At 44.4% G+C, this 19,906-nt stretch overlaps 1 protein-coding gene across 2 annotated transcripts in view; it reads left to right on the forward strand.

Moving 5' to 3' along the window:
- LOC145434023 (uncharacterized) overlaps nt 1-19,906 on the forward strand; it is a 29,598-nt gene that overhangs the window by 9,077 nt on the left and 615 nt on the right. Inside the window, exons 13-21 of one of the 2 annotated variants that reach the window (XM_080311298.1) lie at nt 2-4,377; nt 4,448-4,541; nt 9,142-9,220; nt 9,277-9,539; nt 13,587-13,657; nt 13,800-13,864; nt 15,357-15,405; nt 15,475-15,704; nt 16,374-16,458. In XM_080311298.1, the coding sequence (XP_080167424.1) occupies nt 2-4,377; nt 4,448-4,541; nt 9,142-9,220; nt 9,277-9,539; nt 13,587-13,657; nt 13,800-13,864; nt 15,357-15,405; nt 15,475-15,704; nt 16,374-16,458 (5,312 nt within the window). The remainder of the gene's footprint in view (nt 1; nt 4,378-4,447; nt 4,542-9,141; nt 9,221-9,276; nt 9,540-13,586; nt 13,658-13,799; nt 13,865-15,356; nt 15,406-15,474; nt 15,705-16,373; nt 16,459-19,906) is intronic. The other variant, XM_080311299.1, reaches the window with a different exon arrangement.

The raw sequence follows: 19,906 nt of genomic DNA on the forward strand, positions 1-19,906 counted from the left end.
GTGCCACAAAGACAAGTGTTTCCTGACGAAAGCACCGCCATTCACAACCCGTCGCAGGGTTTCAACCCGGCTCACGGAAACTCGTTCGCCATGAATCGTCCCAACAGGCCAGCCCTACCGCAAGCAATGTCGTTAGGCTCGCCGCCCATGCTCAACCCCGCGTCGCCTTACAATTTCCAGCCCAACAACGCCGGAATGATGGTGCCTTTGAGCAGTCCCGGGGCCAACAATCCCTCTCCGTTTAGCAACAGGTCGCAAAGCAGATCCAGCAGTGTCGGAACACCCGCTCCAAGTCCAGGGGCGCTGTGGCAGGGTCAGCGACCAGCGCTTAACCCATCCGAAATATCGAGACCTTTGAGTCGTTCCAGTAACTGTGCTACTCCGGGGTGCGATTTAAGTCCGAGTCCTGTTGTGCCTCAGTGGGGGAATAATGCCGCAAATAACAGCCAGTATTCTGCTTCGATTCCTGGTAATAATTGTAGTTTTTCGCCACAGCCCAGGCCTATGGCTCCTTTTTCGCCGACGCGATTCCAGTCACACGCGCCGACATTTATGCGTTTCCCGCAGAACGATCCTGGCAACGGTTCTAAAATCTTGCGAACGCCGTACCAGCAAAACTACGCACGCGGTCAGCAGTTGCGTTATCATAACCGGGCCGTGCAGCCGAATATGCAAGCGGAGATACCGCTGCGGCACGGGCAATTTCATCCGGCACACCCATCGTTTGGTGTTCCCACTCAAATTTCCGGATATCCAAATCGGCCTAGACTAGTATACCAACAAAAAAATGCCGACTCGCCGTGTCCTGATTTGATGCGCCCGTCTCCGCCTTATCATTGTCCTCGCGGCCGCCTGCCCCATACAGCCGCCCGGCCAAATGCACCGACTGCTTACCCATTCCCACAAAACCAGCCGTTCCCGCAGGTGACAAGGAAAGAAAGCTGCAACATCACGCGGCAGCAGCTGTCGCAACAGCAGTGGCGGTACAACGCGTCCATGACTTCGGGGCAGTACTCGCAGACACTGACACGCGCCATAGTGCCACGGCCGCGATTGGGAGCGCCAAAACCGAAGCGTGCCAGAAAGCGCAAGCCCAAAAGCACCGACGTAAAATCGAAGCCCGCGGGGAATACCGCCGATATGAAAACGGAATTTCCGGAAATTTTCGACCCGCATGATCTGTCGGGGATGATGCCGTCGTCAGGGCTTGAGTTAGGGGATGAGACGATTGGCGGGCATGCATCCGGTATACGTCTCGCTGCCCCAGATACAGTGCCCCAATCTTTATACACCGCGGCAGCCCCGAATCTAGTGCTGCCGTCTACAGTCACGACTTCCATACCTGTGTCTTCTCAAAGTGACCTGGTCGGAATCCCCCCATCGTCCACGCAGTTCGACCGTGCTGGCCAAGAAGAATTCGATTTCGTGACGGAGCTGCCGGAAATGACCCGACCCGTGTGTTCAGAAAGAGACGTGACTACCCCACCCCTGCCGGTGCTGTCGCCCACTTGTTTTTTCGACGACCCCGAAAGCCCGGAGCCAGATGTGTTTCCCGATTTTGATTTTACCGCCAACGCTACGTCGGTCGGGATACGGCCCCAAGGCAGGCCCTCGTCAAACCATCCGCAAAGCACGGCACAGTCTGTGCCCGCGCAAAATTGTTCTGTGAGCTCCAGCAATGTTACGTTACCAAGGTCACTCTATACTGGCGGCGTAGCCAAAGTAATCGCAGATACCCGATCCGCATCCACTGAAAGCGACGCCGTATCGTTTACTGTCTGTGTTCCTCATTCGACGATCGACGGGCCATTGTTGCATCGTCCGCAACGCCCGGCTAGGTCCGTGCCCGCGCAGAACTGTGCGGTAAGTTCCACCAGTGTCTTGTTTGCAAAGTCTCTCGACGCTGTAATCGCAGATGTCCCATCGGCTTCAACTGTTTCCTTCACTGTCAGTGTGGCTCATACAAAGTCGGCCTCTTTTTCGTCGGACGCACATCCAGTCGCCAGCTCAACGGTGCTTTTCACCAGCCCGCCTTCGTCCACTGTGTGTACCAGCACTACATTGTCCGAGCATACCAGCAAGCCAGAGTCCACTGCGTTAACGGAGACTTCAACGACAGCGCCCAGTCCACCAGAGTCCACCGCGATGAAGTTTTCTACGTCAACAACAGTGTCGTCTGATTGCTACGGCACGTGTTTATTTTCGAAGCGTTTCTCCACTAGTCTTCCCACAGGCGCTCAAGGCGTGACGTCTCTGGTGTCGTCGTCAGGTGCTCTTTTTAGTCCTCCTGAGCTATCGACGATCGAGTTGAGCAGGCGGAGGATTAGTGAGCAGGGTTTTGTAGAACCCGACACTGTACAGTCTCAGGTTAGGCGACGGTCTTTATCTGATCCTTGTCGGGCGACTATCCCGAGTTCTGCCGGTTTAAAATCTGACGAGACCGTGTTAAATGACGATAAGCTGACGCATGTGTCGATACCGCTTGTTTCCATGGAACCTATGGTAGCGCCGACTCTTACCAGAAAATCAGATGCCACAGACGCCTGCTCTGTATCGAAGATTTTATCTGTGCCTTGCCACGATGAAATCAACGATATTCTTGCCCGAGCGGAGGCATCTCCGGTACAAATGCCACGTCAAAGTCCCGAACTCCTTGCCTTGTCGGTTATCGACGATGCAATGGAAGTGTGTGACGAAGGCACTGCTGCTGACAATGTCCGTCTGCCTGATGAAATCGAGTCTAGTTTGGAGTCTGCCGAATGCATCAACGATGTTTCGGCTGCGTCATTGGTGCCTTGTGAAGGCGAGGCAGATTGTATCACTGTGAGGGAAGTGATCGATGCACTTCTCGAAAAGGTGTCGGCGTTTGCAACACCTGTGGAAATACCCAGGGTCGAGCCAGCAAAATCTCCGGAGGAGAACGATACGACTTGTGCAGATTCGTTATCAACTCGTTCGGACGGTACTGATTCGCAAATTGTTTCAGACGCGGGTATCAAAAGCAGGCCCACAGAATTCTGTCCGCAAGCGCAACTAGCAGACGTCTCCCAATTCTCACAAGGTATGGACTGTGAAGACAATTTTTCAAGTGACGAGATTATTCCAACTTCGAATGACGAGGCGCTGAAACAAAGCGAGGAAAACAGCGTTCATGTTCCCACCAGCCCAGTTCAGGATGCTGCAGTCGATCAGTCTTTTAGTGAAGTGGCTGATGATACTTCCACGCATTATCCAGAAGGAGATAATGAGCCGTATTCAATCGGCGACGGTGAGAAATCCTGTTTGTTAGCAAGTATGAGTTCCGTTGACGAATCACTGTCTTTGGAACCAATAATAATGGATGAAGTGAAAGAGAGAGACTTGAACATCGAGCAGTGTGTCTCGAATGGAAGTCGGAATGAATCCGATAGTTCAAATGCTATCCGAGCGTTGGATATCGAACAAGTTCAGCATTTACAAGACGAGTGTTCGCCTGTGGCGACTACGATTTCGGAAGAACCGGAAGATATATTGCCGTGTGTATCTAGCGCGGTTTCGCCGTTGACTCAACAAATTACAGAACCGAGCAACGAATCTATCGAAAACTCCAATAATTCTAGCGAACAAGACTCTGTATGCAAAGATTCATTGCCAGAAGAAGATTCCCATAAAACTACGGACGGCACCCAACGTGACGTCAACATTAGTTTGGATACAGTTGATCCACCGCAAAATGACGATATGAAGTCAGACGTCGATAGCAGTCCCCTCGAACTAAAGCAGCAGAATGTCAACGAGGAGGATACGACGATGGCAACGGAAAATTCAGACACGAATGATAAAACCACTGCTGATTCCGATGAACCAACACCTGCAAAAGATGAGGAAATGCTTTCTGTGACAGAAAACAACGTTGAAGACTTCGCGGAACAGGCAACTCTTATCGCTGCGTCCAGCGGTTTGGATCCAACCTCACAAACTAAGCATGACCCTGTCAATGAATATCTTTCGGACAAAGATGGAAATTTTGATGAGACAATGCAAAATAAGGATGAGCAAGATGAAGTTGTTTCCATAGCAAAGCGCATCGATAATGCGGACAGCGCCGTGCAATCGGACGCTGCCACAGACACAAGAGCTACAGATGCAATAGCTGACAGCAATGTGCCCCAGTCGTCTTCCCTTAACGATGTGCCCGTGCCTGTTGCAAACGTGCCGATTTCGCCGGAACTGACGTCGAAGGTTATCGAGCAATTGTCCAATTACAACGCGATTTTGAGCCTGCTAGCCAGGCCTGTGACGCCACCTTCCGATATCGCCAATTTGACCACGGTGCTGTCCAACGCCGACGCAAATCAAGCGGAAGTGATATCGGGATTGATTGCAAACTTAATTCCGGTATGTTACGTGGCTCTGTTTCTTCTATGGTTGCCTACATTTAATATTTTCACGTTCTCTCTAACGATAGCAGTTGAATCCGAGTCAGAATCTACAAATAACGACGATGATCATGAACGGAGCGTTGGCTCTGACGGGGTTGCCGACAACGGGACACAATCCAGGTATGCAGCGACAAGAGGGTTAATTGGCCCTATTGGTGGAGTTTGTTTGTGACAGTGGCAATCTCTGAGTAGTCGAGCAAAATTAATGATGTAAAATTCGGAGAGGCGTTGAGTAAGGAAGTACTTTTGCTTCTTCGAAGTACTCAAGTAGATTTTACGTACTTGCGCTACTTGTTCAAGCGCTTACTCATGTTTTAAACTACTTCCACTACTGTTTGACCAGTTTTTTTAGGCAAAGCTACCTTATTCAATGTTGAATTTGAAAAGTAGAAAGTCATTTTTGGGGTGAGCTCGCATCATTTTTATGGGTGAAAATGTCGCTTGAACCACTTGAAATTGCCCCTGTATCATGTTAACTGAATATATTTTTGTCAGATTTACTTATTTGTAAGGTTGGGACTTCGGGATCAAATTTGAAATCCCGAGATCGGGATTTCCCGGGATTTTTGCTCCTCAATCCTGGGATTCCCCGGGATTAGAAAAGTAGTAAAATACACATACAAGTTACACAAACAACATTTGGTCCTTGTGATATTGAATTGACGCAAAAACATAAGAGTATCATCGTTTAGATCAGGGGTCCCAAACTCAAATTTGCTCGCGGGCCAATTTCGTAGTTTCTGATGACGCGGCGGGCAGCAGCATCAAATAGAGGTATCATATGTATTTCCAAGTACGCCATTTTTGACGGACCTTGCAGATTGGCATTCCATACACATTGTGAAAATGTAATTCACTATTGTAATATTCACGGTTGCCACGAAAAAGTCATATTTTTCAATATTTTTTAAAAATATTGTTGTGCTTGGCATAATTTGGCGACATAAGGAGTTATATAGACAGTTAGAAACCATGCGAGATGAAAAATGCATCGTGTCATCGTAAAAGCTGTCGCATTATAATTTAGCTGCTAGCGGACGTTTGATGTGTGATAGCGATTCAGGTTTTTGGAGTGGTTTTAGAGTAAAATTTTAAGTTCCCAAATCCGAAATCTGAAATTTTCGAGTTTAATATTGTCGAATGCCTAAAAAGTCAAACGCCGAGGCGGGCCACAAAAACAGTTCTCGCTGGCCGCGTGTTTGAGGCCACTGTTCTAGACAATCAGCCGATGTCGTGACACTGCTTTATTACCGAAATAAGAGATATGGCGCTACATAAGCCTTGGTAGATGCTGTTCACAAATCCCGGGATTTCATTGGGACCAATCCTGGGGTCTCAACGCTACTTATTTGTTGTATCTTTAGTAATTCTGCCCAACTCGCAAAGATACATTTTGCCACCTCCGATTGACTACAAAGAGCCAGCAACCCTCGACCTAATCTTCTTTTTCGAAATACTTGCATAATTACTTTGCAGACCGTTTATTTTCTATTTCCACTTCAAATGGTTTTGACTGAAATTGCTACTTCTGCTTGAGTAGCACGGCTGATTACTTTGACCACCTCTGAAAATTCGGCTCTGGTTAAGTGGCGAATGCAAGGTCTGTAAAGCATCTGAGTCGTTTCATGTGGCTTATGACCATGCATTGTAGACTTGCGTTAGTACGAGTCGCTTGCCTGCTAGATAACTAGGAAAATAGACCCTATTGGGGATGCAGAGGGATGGATTAGAAAACTATTATGCTGACCGCGCAGTGGGCCTGTGCTACATAGTGGGTAGTTGATTTGAACTGGTGATGCAGCTCGTAAACTCGTAAACTGCTTTGTAGTGGACTACGTTTAGAATACATTGGCGGAGATATTTCCGATTTAAAAACCGTGAGAAACTACTTGGTTGAATAATGCAGGGGCCACCTGCTTGCATATTCAGAAGGCTTCATGGTGTAAACAATCATTATCTAGAGTCTAACAATATCGCCTTAACATTACCGTACCACACAGTTACGCCGAAGACGGTCTCGTTTGCTGGCTGAAGTGTCATTGTAGTGTGGTTAGTGGTTATGGTTACCCATTGACTGCATTGCCCAGACTAGATATAGTTTGAACCTCCGAAATTTGGAGGTTCGCATTCCGAAACGAACCTTGGCAGGTTCTGCACTGTGAACCCTTTTCATGTAATACTATTGTGCACCTCATTATATCATCTTTGGTTGAAATTCTTTGCATTTCAACTTTGAACCACTCTCTGCATGGTGCTGGAAGCAGGAAACGAAATTCAGCACTAAACGGGCATGCACCTTGCCAATTTCAAAATTATCATTTGCTTTGTTTGAAAATTTGCTCGAAATATTCGACTCTCCGTTTGTGGATATTCAGTGACTTTCTGCTGTAAGCTTGGCCCTCAATCACACAATATCAAGGACGAAATATACTACATGTAGGTAGTCAGCGAATTGTGCTTATTCAACCAATAAATATTTGACATCAATGAAATTGATATAAAGAATGAGTCGTCGTCCAATGCAAAATAAATCCAGCAGGTGTACGGGATCTGTCCGATTATGGTGTTGGCTACTGTATATCTCATTATTGGGGAATATCTGTAGCAAGTATTGAAACCGGTTGCGCACACTGATCAATATCAATACAGCAATAGCCAGTTGCCTTAAGAATACATTGTACGGTAGAGCCAAGCTAGACCGTTAAGGGGTAAGCCGATATTCCCTTGCAAGTCCTCGTCAAAATTGTTGGTAAAGCGACGTAAGATATTGAATTTTTGAAATTATTGTAGCATTTGATTGTTCCAATTCATGCATTTGATGATGTCACAAGTCACCGTGTACCTGAGTATTGCGGCATATTGTGGCCTGAGTCGTCGCTAGGTGTCGTGTAGTACATTAATACGTGACTTAGTACATTGATACGTGACTTAACGGAAATGTAGGGTTGGAATTAGCAATATGACGTCACGTGTAGGGTTGCATTTAAAACAAATGGTCGTTTAAAACACTTTATATAAAACATCTTTTAAACAGTGTTTTAAACAAACCCCTTTTTAAAATAATAAAATTGTTTTTTTAAGTTGTATAATTATGCCATAGTTGTGTAAATACTTTCCAAAAATCATGGTGTATGATCCTACGGACGATTACCACCCGATATAGCCGACGTATGCGATATGGGATGTTTGGAGCCCTCAAAATAGTTGGTTCAACAGCTATAGTACGAAGATATCTCGTCAAAGCAGCTACATTTATCCTATAATTTCAATTGTCCATGTCAATCCACCATGCCGTCACAGTTGAATATTCGTGACGCCATGACTTTGAAAAAACGATAAAAAACATGTTTCAGACAAGGGCCTTGTGATAAACATGTTTGTTTTAGATTAATTTTTGTTTTAAATGCAGTCCTAGTCATGTGACGCCATAGGTTTGTGTTGACACAGAACCTTTCAAAAAGCTTCAAGCTCACACCAACCAGACCATTTCAGGGGCTCCCACATCCCTAGCTCAGACCTACCGGAGACACGGATGTGTAATAGGGCTGTTCAAAAATAAATTTTTTTCGGATTCCAGCCATTCACTGATTAAATTGTCAGGTTACCCTAAAAAACGCTGCACACCAAATTTGGTTCAATTCTAACAAGTATAGGACTCCGCAGATCCAATTAAAATTTTCAATTTAATATGGAAAATTAAAAAAAAAAATTCAAATTTTTCTGCCAACCCCATGAAATTGTTGAGCTATCTTCAAAGACGTTGCAAAACAAATTTGAGTCAATTCCGACCAGTAGAAGCGGAGTTATGTGAATTTTTCGTTAATAAATCGCGGATTATCCGAGGATTATCATCGTAAAACTCGCATAACTCCGTTTTTACTGGTCGGAATTGACTCAAATTTGTTTTGCAACGTCTTTTAAGATAGCTCAACAATTTCATGGGGTTGGCAGAAAAATTTGAAATGTTTTTAATTTTCCATACTAAATTAAAAATTTTAGTTGGATCTGCGTAGTCCTATACTTGTTAGAATTGAACCAAATTTGGTGTGCAGCGTTTTTTGGGGTAACCTGACAATTTAATCAGTGAATGGCTGGAATCCGGGAAAAAAATTATTTTTGAACAGCCCTAATGTGTAATTGCAATCGATTGCAGAGAGATGTCGCTCTCGATGTTTGTAGATGCGACATCATAGGGAGGAGTCGGGTCAAAGTTTGCAATGTGTGCGGGACGAATGAAGTACTCCCTTGTTCTCGCGTTCTGGAAAAAATGCACTTCTACCCGTGAAATGTGTTGAACTTATGTCAGTTTGTTCGGAATAACCGTAGTGGGGTCCGTCTGCTGATTCGGAACAAAGCTTTTTGTTCGTTTTGGTAATAGGGATGTGTTCCGGTAATTCGGGTTCACTCACGTAAGCATAATAGCCGATTCTTTGTTGCCATCCTTTTGAAAGCTCACATGTTCGCCCGGAGCATGAGCCAACTTTAGGTTCGAGGAATTAATGAGTTTCCCTCTACAGTATGATGATTAATTGACCTCTGAATACCTCTACCGATTCCTTTGTGAGCGGTTCTGTCACAACTTAAAGCCTCACGCATTTATTGTATTACCTGACTTGTCACTCTTGGCCATTCAGCGCCCGTTTTAGACGTGAATCACATTCTACCCGCATTTGTCACGGGTCATTGTTCTGACAATTTATCTCTATCTGCTTTTTGCCAGTGCCTGCGACCACCAGCACTCTGCCGACGGCGTCTTGTGTTTCGACCAGTAACACAATCACAAGCGTAGTGTCCAAACTGTAAGTGACCGACTGTCGTAATTACATACACGCGCGGTTTACGATGGTTTGCGCAGGTCCACCATCGTCCAAAGTCTGTCGCAAGCGGCGACGGACGTCAAGTCGTCGGTACACGCCGATTCTTCGCGCGCTGTTTCCGAATCTCATTGCGTTTCTACCGGGAAAAATTCAACCGCGGTTGAAGCTTCCCATCAAGGCCTACAGGTGCCGATCGTGTCGTCCAGCGTGAAAGGATCGCAAGAGGAGGCCAGTGTCGCTGATTCCGAACAGGCTAAGGAAGGGCCGGCTTCGTTGGGCGAGGTTTCGACTTCTGTGAAAGGTTCGGTAGATGGTGCCGATGATTTTGTACCAGTCGCTGTTTAGTTTGAATATGTACTTGACTGAAAGTAAAAGTAGCGAATTCGGGATAAGTAAAAAAGCAAGTGTTATATTCTAGGCTTGTTTTTGCCCGAGAAACTGAAAAGTGCAAAGGGGAAGTAGTCTAGGGGCGGAGATCATAAAGTTAACTGATCCGGGAGAATGCTAATCATGTGATTAAAAACTGCTGATCGCGATGCATGAAGCCGGATAAGGTTGCGCGTATGATTACTCGACGGGTCCCGAGTTTTCAATTAGGCGTTGTTATCTATTGCATCATAATGCGAAAACGCAGTTTTGGCTCTCAGTTGTGAATTTGTTGAATGAAACGGCAGGCTGCTGATAAAGATACTGCGACTACAGCAGGTAGAATTACCATCATCGCGAAGTGTAAGTCGTGCGTAATCAGTAATATGCAGCAAAGAAACGGAATATAGAATATTGTCACGGCCGTTATCGGAAATATTTGCGCGTAGGAATGTTAACTATTCTATAGTTTGTTACGGTTTGTTAAATCATGAGATCAAAACTAAATTTATGTGCTGCGATCAACCGTTTTCCTTAATCCTGGGTTGCTAAATTCTGATGAACACGATAATCGTCTTTATCGATAATCCAACTTTATGATCTCCGCCCCAGAATCACGATCACTTGGGTAAGAAGTGCCGAGCAACCGACACAATGCAAACTTGCCCGTCTGACGTGCATGTACCGGCCGGCGGTGGTCAAACTAGACATAGTTGCCACTCGATTATAAGTAGGGGTCTCGGGTGGTCTTGTACCTGAGTGATTCGATTCTGACTCTAGTATTATGCAGAATATAACATGTCTAAGTTCCAAGTATGTACCTTTCACGCCACCACAAAATATATCATGCCTGTCATCCATCACGTTAAAGATGCCTTGGTATTTTTTCCGACCATATCCCACCGATTTCATTGCGCATTCTGTGACAATGTTGTTGGATGATCATGACTCCGGCAATGTGTTGTTTCCAGTGAAGTTCGTGGCTTTGTACTACACGTTTCGCATGTTGCGATACGGTCAATCAAGGTCCCTAAGCTTCCGCATTGGAAAATGGCATCGAAACTGCAATTCTCGTTGGTAAAGTAACATTCAGTGGCGATCAGCGCAAAAAAATCGTATCTTACTACTCAGCTGGAATCATTAAGAATACCGTGATACTCCATTCAGCCCTAATTATAAGCACAAATGGCGATTTCTGATCGGTTAAACAATAGGGGTCTTAAAAAATGACTTTTTTTCTCAAATCGTACTGGCTACTTGATAACATTGTTAGGTTACGGTACCTAATTTAAGCCTACACACTAAATTTGGTTCAATTCCAAGCAGTAGCCGCATTGCTACAGGAGAAGGAAGTTTCTATTTATTATATAAAAATAAATAACAAAAAATTTGAAAATTCGGGTAGCGTGTTTTGTTGGAATGACCTATGCCTCTAATTAATTTCGCATCCACGTATCGGCGGGTGTGCCGTGCAAGACGCCGTTTGTAAATTGTATGCTTTATGCAAACAATTTCAATGACAGCCCGGTTCACTGTGTAATACGGCATGTATCCTTGGTACGTTTTCAAAATCTGAATCGCCAAGATCTGCAGCCGTGTATTTACTGTATACTGTGTATATGACTGTAGATTTATGCACTATCCTACGTACAAGATCTGAAGTTTCATGTTAAAAGCTACTGTAGCTGTGTAGATACACAGTGCGTATGTGCATTGTGCAAGTACAGCAAACACGACTGTGTATTTGGTTTTTACGGATATTTAATGCTTACAAAAGCCGCTTGTTTAATGAAACATTCAAGTTCGTATATCTTGGCATACCTATCCGAACGAGATCAATGCAGAGCGCTAGCGTGACTGCAGTTTGCGTGTGTCCGTGCCGTGACATCGTTTTCGTTACGAAACCGTCTCGAGAGATTAAGCTCTCGTCTTTGCCATGACTCGCGAGATTTGCATAACGGAAAAGCTAGTGCGTGCCACTACAATTCTAAGTATATTGAACTTGTTGCGAATTCCCTACATGACATGGAAATGTCAGGAATCGGATATTTCATGTGACAGGCTTGGCACCGGGCTCGTAAACGAAGTATTTCAATTTTTTCGATGCAGATTTTGGCTGCTTGCACTACTGACTCAGGTGCATGGTTACGATTTCAGACTAATTCTACTTGTATTGGAGTCGTACTTGTATTGACGTCGTAAATTCTGCAGGAAAACCAACCATGAATACTTGACCAGCTCTGCTTGTCTCAGCGGTGCGGGAAATTCTCACCCCGTTCAAGATATCGCACCAGCGCTCAAATTGTTGCGGTTAGGGCGCTTGTACTTTATGATAACGAGGGCGCGAGTTTTGACAGGAATAGAAACACGGAGACATTTTACACTGCGTTCTTGAAACGCGTCACGGGATTGAAAAGTGGATTAGCACGATTCGCGATTCCTTGCGCATTTGCTTATCGGGATTAGCCAGGCGTTATTCCATTCCGCTCGTGCCCGTTCATTTGGATTGCGATGTAATCCGCCTGGCCGTTCGAAGGCTCCCGGACTAGGGAAAATCGTGGGATTTTGCAGGACTTCGGATAGACGCGTATGAATCAATACGCGTCGGTATCTGCAGTCACGCGGGACGGTTTCCGCACAAGCAGTCCTCAAGGTTATGCCACGCATTACTAGGCGATGGCGGTTCGAGTAAATTGGGCACTTGGTGAACCCTAATCCGAACCTGCACCCACCCTAAACTGTACCTCTAATACATTAATACATACATGCCGTATTTCATAATTTACTCTCGTATTCAGTGAAACATCCGTTTCGAAATAATTAATGCAATATTGATACATCGCTTTCATAATAATGACTGTTTGTAAAGCCAAATTCGCCAAGTGGTGCATATCACGATACCCGCTCATATTCAGTGAAACCCGAATTTCGAATTTATTAAGATAATATTGATGCGCGGATTTCGAGATAATAATAGTTATCAGTAGAGCCATTTTAATATGACCTTGAAAAATCAATAATATGACTTTATTTATTGGAAAATACGACTTTAGTGATAATCGTGTATGTTTACATGCGAAAAACGTCACTCACGGAACTAAAGAGTAAAACATACGCAACATAACTGTAATACACATCCATTTTTATTTTAACCCACCGTTGTAGTACAGTTTCATGTACTGTGGAATGTTAGAGTCTTTGAAGTTGCGATTTGGACGTAAAATGACTTCTATAAGGAAAATAAGCGTTCCACAGACGTTGGTGTGGGTGATCACTTCTGCAGTTTTGCATTAAGCGCTGGTGAGATGTCTTGTCTTTGTAGCTCCATAATTTGTTTCACATCGTTTTTGTCAAATCGCTTCTTGATGTAATTTTTTAGCTCAAGCGGGTCTTTTCCGAAATCAAGGGCATCTAGATCAGCATGGGCCTCTTAGATGGTGTACGTACAGCTTTCGATTTTGAGTATCAAGTTTGAAATATTTTTACAGTGGAGGCATATTTCTGTTAACTGACTAGTTGACTTTGGATCGTTGACTGAAGTTTTGACGCTTTTTACAATAACTCCTTCACCTTCCTACGCATTGACTATTTCGTTCACGTGTGGGAGTCTCTTGGCGTAATATTGAGCAGTATTCAACCAGCTATATACCCCAACGAGTAACTGCCTTAGTTTCTTAGTGTTTAATTGCTTCGCCGCTTATATGGGTACTATTTATTTATAGTATACTACGATATGACTTTATAGCGAAAAAATATGACTTCATAACTTTCTTAATATACCTCATAGGGATGCGGTTTTGCGTTAAAATTGCTTCCACGACTTATTGACGCATAGAAAAAATATGACTTTAAATGGCGCTAGTTATTAGACTTGAAATGCGAAATTCGCCAAGTGCCGAATTCCCTAGTATGCGTACAATTTCGGCCGAAAATAGACGCCGCGCAATCAGCAGACTTCGTCACTAGCCCATTTCATTCCCAGGCATCCCATCGTTTGCAGAGCCGGTACCGGAAAGGAGGCGTGGCAGGTCGCGGACCGCGGCGAACAAACAGGTTGGTACGAATGTTGCTCGCGACACGCCGTTTTACGGCTACCGCGCAAAGGCGCTGGCTTGTTGACTTAACGGAGTCGAACAAACAGTTACTGTAATTTTGCAACTTTTCCGATAGCCGACCTCTGTCGTCTTTTCCGCAGGCCGCCAAGAGACCAGCGCCTGTCGAGGTGTGCACGGAAAAGGCCGCCAAAAGATCTACAGCCGGGTATATTACGTCCTGTTTTGGCCGTGCGCTTTCTCAAACTTTCCCACTTAAAGTATACTTTTACTGGTACATTTATCGAGAGTCATCTGCGCGCGAAAAGGAAAAATCAACAATTACGCGATGTAACCAGATACGTCAACATTGCTGTGGTGTATGTAGTCCATCTACTTTGTACACTTATGACTTTGAGTTGATGAGGTTTTCTCCAATAGTCGAGTTCGTAATAATAACTCTATCGGAAAAGCTCACTCTTTTTTTTGTCGGCGGTCTAATTTCACCCGCGCAAATACAGCACTGTGCGCTACATGCGTTCGCGGCGTGTCTAAAGCCACGCCGGACTGCACCTTGGCTCGTACTTCGAATATCCTGTGTCGAAATGGATGAGTCGACACTTGAGTATTGGGCCTTTGACACGCGACGTCGAGTCGGTACTAACGGTGTAATTCATTCGTTCGTTTATAATTATTTTGATCGATTCAAAACACCACAAGGTCGCGATACAGTTAGAAGATGGGAATGATACGAAACGAAATAGAGTAGTTTTCAATCGGACACCCACCTTTAGCCGAGAAAATGTAATGGCTCTGATTCCGTCCTTGAAATTCGTTAGATTTCACTGCGCCTGCGGGCGTTACATGCTTGTTTTGCTCGGGAATAATGCCGGATGCGAACATGAACCTTTTCGAGTGCGGCATTTGGACTTTGTGCAGACTCGTTTTCGTTTGCTATCTCGCATGTCTGATATATGGCGGTCGTAAAGGAGTTTACTGACCAATTGCACGACCTCGCGCGTGTAATTTATCGCGTCCGCCGTAGGTGTGAGCAGAAAAAACTTAGGGCGACGCGGAAACGATGCTGCCCGAATCATTGATGATAAATATACATACGTAGAGACTGCTATCTAAAGATTGGATTACGATGGGATATCTTGTAAACTTTGATGCTCGATTTGTTGAAATTATTTGTCATGTTATTAATTGTTAAATGGCAGACTAAAACTGACCAATGTGATGGGTGGGGGCCGTGTTTTAGTTGGCCATTACTGTTATTACGGAACAGTCGATGCACACACCGGTTACTGTATATATGTAATATATGCTTCTCGTGTATAATCTCAATAAAGATTTAATTGCGACGTGACGTCAAGTAATCCGCGCTGCTTGATTTTATTCAAGCTATTTGTGATGTCGTTCATTGTTAGTACCGAACAGTCAATGCATAAACGATACACCGGTTACTATAAGTTGACGCTTCCTGTTGAGTTTATACTGTATATAGTGGTTTCTTGTTATTGTATTTTAAAACGGTGCGGAAAAGGTGTAGAAGATTTTTAAAGTATCACCAAATTCGAATAATCGATTCGTAACGAATTCAAATCATTTGTGGACGCGATGCCACGCTCATCTCCTTGCACCACTGTGTCTCGATTAATTGATTCGTCGTATTTTGCAAAATTGATTCTACCCGAGCCCTGCAACTTCTTGTGCTTTAGGTCGTCTTCGTCTCATCGCTCTTCGCAAAAGCAAACGCGCATCGTCAAGGTACGTGGGCGTGCAATTGCTTTATGTCGCCGGCATACCCTGAATATTTCTGGTCGTTGTGATCGGCAGAACGGGGACCTGATCTGGGGACAGATGCGCGGCTTCCCGTCGTGGCCGGGAAAAGTTGTGAAGCCTTCGGACGTGCGCAGCGTGCAGCAAAGGGCCCCGCTGCCGGACGGGAGGGTGTGGGTGAAGTGGTTCGGCGACCACACTTTCACGCAGATGAACCCGGCCGACCTGCTGTCTTTGACGGAAGGTCTGGAGAATCACCATAGCGGCCGGCGAAAAGGCAGGACGCGGTATGACGCTTTCGTTATCGTGGGCCCGGTCGCTTGGTCTTAAGCAGAGGACGTGCGATATACGAAGTACCTTTTCGGAGTACTCGAGCAGATTATGCCTATTTGCACTGATTTCTCGTTTGGTTGTGATTTTAGTTTTTAAGGCAAGATTAGTCCTGAAATGCTTTTTTAATTACTTTGAAGTCGCTATTTCTACTGGCACTTGAGTATAAATTTATGACGTTATTTTTACTAGCTGAGTACGAACTTCTACTTTTCCAGAGAACTGATGTAGATTTCGGCTACTTGTATTAAGTTTTCAGATTACTTCCACTTCTACCAAAACCGCATAATTTTTATACTTCGACCTTTGAAAATAGAGTTGCGACTGACTGTATCGCATTTGTGAGTAAAATTATCGTATTAATAGCCCGGTATCATGGTAGCAGATTACGTTTTCGAAAATTGCTCTATTAGCGGATTGGTCGGTCATTTTGCGTCTTCGCGAAGACACGTCTTGCAATTTCGAAAATCACCTGTTTCTGATACTTACTAAGGCTACATGGGGCTTTACGACCTTTCATTATATATACTAAAAGTAGTATTGGAATGCCTTAGAAATTGCTAATCGAGTCGAAAATTTCGGCGTTGCTTCTGCCTCCGCTTGAGCAGACCACCTCCGGTTTCCAGGTCGAAAAGAATGAGCGTTCAGCTGGAGACCGCCATACAGGAAGCAGTGGACGAGCTGGGACAGCAGCAAGGCAGCGCCGCTAAGGTTTGTGGTCGTAGAGTTCATATTTGCGTCATCCTGGACGCGCTTTTTAATAATTGAATTCGTTTCCGGTGCTTTCGTCATCAGTTCTCTCGGATTGATCAGTGGCGTGATCATTATGCGAGTTCGCAATTATTAGTCGCGAGATGATCGCGCTGTGATTTAGAAACGCGTTGGTACCTATAAGGAAATAGAATTGACTATGGTTGATTGGCCAAACGGTATGACCGTAAAAAGCGTTCGATGACTATAACGGCAATGTTGTTCAGCGCTATTTTAAGCCGAGCGTGTGGGCGTGCGATGGGCGTAGTCTTATGTTGTGCTTCCGCATGCGTGGCGTGAAAGTCACCGAGTACAATAGCATATTCTCGTATCGGTGTGCGCAGGCCGATCTGTAAGTATGGCTGCGAGTCTTGGTGGATGCGCAACGCTGCCCTTGTGACGTCACGTACGCGGAATCTCGTCGTCCAAAAATCTGAAATTATGGTCTTCGCGTAGCAACTGCGTTGGTTTTCCCGCGCTGTTAATAGCTGTTTGCTTTCGAAATGCGTTCTAAAGTCCGCGATATCTGATTACAATTGTGACGCGATCTTTTAGTCACGCGCGACCTGTTGGAAAGATCAATCCGATACGCGCTGTTGCTAGAATATGGGCTTCGAGTCGATTATAACTATCAATTATTATGAAGTCACAACAGTATGGATGATGCCGAAAGACGAAATATGTACCTTTTATACATCCAGTTCCATATCACAATACATATTATTATTATTATTTGCCTTTATCTTGATCGCGACTTCACAGATGTGCGATTTCCACTGACTAACATACGTGACTTTGCACTGCATGTTTTCTGTTGCGATAAGACCAATCGATGTTTACAGCCTTCCACAGTGGAAAATCGTATCGAAATCATAATTCTCTTGGTGACAATGGCGAGGAGCGTGCAATTTCAGTTCTTGCAAAAATCATCACTTACCGTTAATACTCGCTTCAGATTTTCGAGTGCTGGAATCGCTGTGCGAGTGTGCGTGTTCTACCTTGGGTATATTGAGTATTGACAGTGAATGAGCCGCGCCGTTTTATTGTTGACGACAGGCCGTAAAACAATGTTGAATGTACATTTTGACGACTGTATTGGCGTGTCCTTCGCAATAACGATGCCGCAGATTTCTGAATTGAAATTCAGCCCGCATAATTGTAATTTAGCTCACATACTTTGGCATCTCTCGCCTGCGGATAAAATTTCTAATTCTTATTCCGAGCCCTCTAGCAAGCGCGGATAATAATCGCCGTCTCATTTTTGATACGCCTTCAGCCATATCTTTGATACCATACATCTTTTTTTTCTCCGATCTGCCCTTCGATACGAGGCGAGATAGTGGATTAGATATTTTCGCAGTGACTTAATTCTACGTTAATACTGCATTTCCCTCGATCAGAGCATTGTTCCCGGCCGAGTGCCTTTGCTATTGGAGATATCAGTGTGGCTGGAGGCCAGCTGTCGATCGCTCATCATCGTGATTATCGATGTGTGCGTTGTGACGCCACAACGAAAAATGAGTTGTCCCTTTGGATTTCGGCCTGCGTAATGCGAATGTAGTTATAATGTGCGTGGGCTTAGAAGGACATTTCGACTGCTGTTATCGATTTCGCGAAAAACTAATTATATCCATCGTACTGTCGTTTCGCGAATTAGTGATTGGATCCGAGCTGGGATGGGGAATTTAGTATCTACGTTGAATTTGGGCGATTGAAGTCGGGCGTTTCCAAATGATTTTAGGCTATTTGGTCTCCTTTAATCGGATTCCGGTAGGTTTCCGAGTACCGTCATGAACCCTTCAAGCGTCATTAACTCATAACTCATACCGTTTCTGTGGGTCATTATCTCATAACTCATTCCTTTCCTGCTCGTCAGAGAGCATCGCCGCGCATGAGTTAATTTGTTGAATTTCGTAGCCGTATTCGAACTGTAAACCTTGATCGGATCGTCATGACACCTCCGATTTGGCATTCGTAATACCTGATCCGAATGAACCATTCCTAATTTCAGGTTTATGCGATTATGAATTCGGTTATTGATTTTGTTGCGGAACACGATTTGCATTTGAGTATATCAAGTATGCATATTGGTATTGTGGTGGTGGTGATATGTCGTTCTCGAATATTTGGGATGAACAATTTTTGTTGTTCTCTTTGTTGTTCGGATGAAGTCAGTTAACGGTGAACTCGCGTCTACGCTGCTTTTGTTTTCAGTCCGTTATATTTAGTACCAGAAAAGCACTGCCGCCTTGCTCCAGTGCAAACAACTGTTTTGCATATGTGCGATTGAGGCGTCGGTTTCAGTTTTAAGGTATCGACGTATCATCGAGCTTGTTTAACGACGCATGCAAAGCAGTTATCATTGCTGTCGGGAGCTCTCAATCAGAACCGCTTTTCATAACGAAAATTGAACTATAACCGCAATGCGAATGTTCCGGTCGATTCGCCTGACGAAATGTTCGCCGTACACCTTGATCATGTGACCTTGAAACTCCCAAACTAACCCTAACCCTCGTACCTAACCCCATAGGCCCACATGCTGAAGCGTCGCACGCTCGTAAGCAGGGCGATTTTTTTGACATGTCGAAAAAGTCAAAATTAGGTCAAAATCGTATCGTTAGGTCGAAAAATGTCAAAATTTTTACCAAGTTAACTTTTATGCAACCTGCGTTTCGTTTGTATCGTAGATTTCGCACTGTCGGTGAACTTATCATTTTACATTTTACACTCTGTAGCCTACGTTGTAGGCCTACCGTTGTGGACGGCCCATTGTCTGCTCATTATGAATCATAAACATTCAAATGAAACAAATAGGTTGACATGGTGTTATGCTCAACGTGCCGCTATATCCCAACTGAAGCAAGACTGCGTGACATTGCATGGTTCTTATATCAAGAAGGGCATGATGAAAAATTGTGATGTAGACACCATTGCCTGAATGAAGCAACACGGTTTGTCACCAGCAGTGTACGCGCAACTTCAGTGTTGTCAGCCAACAACTGCTGCTGTTGAACGTTCTCTCTCCATTCTGGGCAACCTACTTAGTAAGGACAGACGCTTTCTACCCGAGAATCTTGGAAAGTATCTTTTGTTGTACTACAAATTTTTTAAATTATTTCTTCCATAATGCGTAATGTGACTACTGGAGTTCCTCATAGGGCCAAATTTCGTAAAAATCAAGTTTTTTCATGAAAATATTTGTCAAGTTTTTGAGGCAAGTGATTTTTTCAGGCCAAACTACTTCGTAAGGACAGACAGTTTCAACCAGAAATGAAGATAAGTAGTAAAATTCCAACGTTACGTGGGAAAACACCTAATTTGCATACGTTAGGTCAAATTTGGTCAAAAGTAAGATTTTTAAGGTAAAAAACTGTCAAAATTTTGATTTTTTTAAGACAAAATCTTTCGT

This window comes from Botryllus schlosseri, chromosome 2 (assembly GCF_051294905.1).
Source record: "Botryllus schlosseri isolate E-star chromosome 2, Bs_hap1, whole genome shotgun sequence".
Classification (NCBI taxonomy): Eukaryota; Metazoa; Chordata; class Ascidiacea; order Stolidobranchia; family Styelidae; genus Botryllus; species Botryllus schlosseri.